The sequence below is a fragment of the Cetorhinus maximus genome, chromosome 15 (genome assembly GCF_964194155.1).
Source record: "Cetorhinus maximus chromosome 15, sCetMax3.hap1.1, whole genome shotgun sequence".
NCBI lineage: Eukaryota > Metazoa > Chordata > Chondrichthyes > Lamniformes > Cetorhinidae > Cetorhinus > Cetorhinus maximus.
Window position 1 is genome coordinate 6,228,718 of NC_135893.1, and position 3,122 is coordinate 6,231,839.

The following is a 3,122-nucleotide window of genomic DNA, read 5'->3' on the forward strand; positions in this document are numbered from 1 at the left end:
CTTGTAACATGGTACGAAATAGTATAGGCTGAAAACAGACAACATATAAATCATGGGCTATGTTGTATGCAATCAGAAAAAAAAACATTTAAATTCTGAAATACTCTACAGAATTGACTGAATCTGAAATCACCCTAAACGAAAATCTGGACCTTAAACAAAGTCTTTAACCAGGCCGGCCATCAGTCAAAAACAAAAAAGTCATACACTGCAAATGATACCTTGAGTATTCAGTTGTATGCAGACATGGAAGCTGGTGAAAAAATACACTTTTAAGATGCATTGAACTGACAAGTTTTTGCCATCTAATAAGGCATTTTGTTAAAATATAAGTATCAAACTACACCACTCAATGCTGTCCAAAGTAGTTTAGAAGTTGTTGAATCACCTTCTCATATTTCAGATTTTTCACAACTCCATGCTCAGAAAACAGATTAATAGTCATTCAGAAATCATTTAACATTTATAGTTAAACTAAAAAACTTATCTACAACAAATGTGAACAGACAGCTCTGAATCAATGCACTTTTTCTAAAAAGACCACAAGCTATCAATAGCCTTTCAATTTTTCCCTTTATTTTTACAGAAATTGCTCTGCGACAACAGCAAACGTGACGGCATTATGCAAGGGGGCAAAAACTAAACTCTCAGAACTAAGCAATACGAAAGAGCAGATTTAACATTTGAAGTTACAACATTAGAATAGCTTGTTAAAGGATTTCTCCAATGTTACTTCAGCACTCAGCAATTCCTAAGCAGTTGATATCATTCTACATCATTGTAAAAATACTCAAAACAAAAAAGACTGCAGCAGAATTCTTTACAAACACTGATGGAAATACTCTGATTTTAAGAATGTTTCAGAGGAAAGCTGGCTGCAAATACAAGTTTAATACCCAGACTATTATAATGCAGCATCTAGTTATAAAAGATTCAAAACAATAAAGCATTGAATATTTTAATTGTATTTTTTTTTCCAGTGGGAACCACCCACAACATCTGTTACATGCACCACCTTTACAAAACAACTGAATTTTCCCTTCAGATACTTATTGTAACATTAAAAATACAGCTTGGTATTTGATTCATTCCATTAAACCACAAGTAACTGGTATAGATCAAAGAACCTGCAATGCGTCGACTTTTGTGCTTTAAAAAGGATAATCAATATTAATATGAACATTAAAGCCTTTTTTTTTAGAAAGTCTGAATGACATGGTCATTTATCAGCCTCTTAGAAAACTTAATGGACAATAGTGTAACAACCATTTTTAATTTTTGAGCAAGCTGTCAATGACCAAAAAAAAAGCTTTTTTTTTCGTTAAAAGAGATCAAAGGCATGGTGTTTAAATTATTTAAAAGGTTGGTAAAAATGTTACACTGATGCAGTGCCGTCCAAAAAGATATAAATTGACAGAACTGCTCAATCTTGGAAGGAAAGATTTTGTTTTTCGGGAGCATGGAGAGCCAGGAAATAAACATGGAGCGTTTATTCAACGTTAGACTGGAAATCCATCGGGAGACAGAAAATCCTTTAATTACCATGAATATTTAAGATTAAAACACACTGCAGTTTAAAGTAACGTCATGTGGATCTATATAAAAACAAAGCCTGGCCCTTTGCTAACCCTAGATGACCAAACCCACAATTGAGAGAAAAAAAAGAGACAACTCCGTGGAAATAAAAAACAGGTCGTGTTTCCGAATGCATTGCAGATTTAAAAGGATAGCAAACGTTTTGCAAGCGCAAATTAAATATGTTTTTTTTAAAAAAAGAAACGAGATGAACGGAGGGAGAGAGGAAGGCAAGGTCGTTTCCCCACCCCAAGCGCATCTCCAATCCTCAGGCAAAGCACCAAACGATGGAGAGAAGCAAAAAATAAATAAATAAATAACTCAACCCAGGGAAGTGTTTTCTGCAAGACGCAGGGATTCCTGCACTGCCCAAGAGATTTTAATTAAAGATAAATCTCCGGGTGAATGCCCCTTCCTCACATCCCGATGGAGAATGGGTGATGGGGGGGGATGGGGGCTGGGATTCCTCAGCCCAGATAAAAACAACGAATAGTCTTATGTTCGTTTAAATAGGCTGTGCACCCACATCACCTTTGCAAAAATAAACAAGACAGGTAAAACAAAAATAAATCCTTTGGCTCCTCATCCCCAAGAACATGGCCGGAGCCAAAACGCCAGGCAGGATGATGCCGGGGGGGGAGAGAAACAAAACACCACAAAACACCGGGTTAATCACAGAGACCGGGACCCTCCTCACCTTTGCCAGCGGACACAGCAATGGACAGGGTCAGTAAGAGGCAGGTTATCGAGGCGGAGGGTTTACACCTGACCGGATTCATACTGCCGCTTCTCCCGCTCCCACCGCCCGGCTGCCGATCGCTAAAATGGCGGCCGCTCGCTCGCTCGCTCGTTTAGTTGCTCGCTCGCTCGCGCCCCGCAGCCCCGCCCCGCCCGGCGCGCGAGCCGCACGCTGACGTCACCCATCCTCCCCGCCCCCGCGTCTGCCACCGCTGACGTCACCCCCATCGGCCCCGCCCACCGCTGACGTCACCCACCGGACACCCCGCCCCATGCCCGGCGCTCACTGACGTCACCCCTCCCTCGGCCCCGCTCGGCCAGTCACCGCTGACGTCACCTCAACGGTGAATCACGTGACAGTTAAAGGGGCAAGGACTCCCCAGTACAAGCTATTCAGCCCCTCCACAACAACAACTTCTTACATTTACATAGCACCTTTAACAAAGACACTATTAATATAGCATCTTTAACAACAACAACTTATATTTATATAGCACATTTAATAACAGCAACAACTATATTCACCTAGTGCCTTTAACATTAAACAGCACTTCACAGGAGATTTACAAAGCAAAATTAGACACCAAGCCCTTCGGCCCATCGTGTCTGCGCCAGTCAGCAAGCCCCTATCAACTCTAATCCCATTTTCCAGCACTTGGCCCGTAGCCCTGTATGCTACGGCGTTTCAAGTGTTCATCTAAATACTTCTTAAATGTTACGAGGGTTCCTGCCTCTACCATCCTTTCAGGCAGTGAGTTCCACCCTCTGGGTGAAAAAATTTTTCCTCAAATCCCCTCTAAACCTCTTGC

General features: G+C 41.4%; 1 protein-coding gene across 4 annotated transcripts in view; it reads right to left on the reverse strand.

Annotated features, from left to right (window-relative positions):
* clstn1 (calsyntenin 1) overlaps positions 1 to 2,424 on the reverse strand; it is an 83,052-nt gene extending 80,628 nt beyond the window's left edge. For all 4 annotated transcript variants that reach the window (XM_078557803.1, XM_078557801.1, XM_078557802.1 and 1 more), the window contains exon 1: positions 2,273 to 2,424. In XM_078557803.1, the coding sequence (XP_078413929.1) occupies positions 2,273 to 2,354 (82 nt within the window). In that variant the 5' untranslated portion in view covers positions 2,355 to 2,424. The remainder of the gene's footprint in view (positions 1 to 2,272) is intronic.
* Between the last annotated feature and the right edge of the window lie 698 nt (positions 2,425 to 3,122).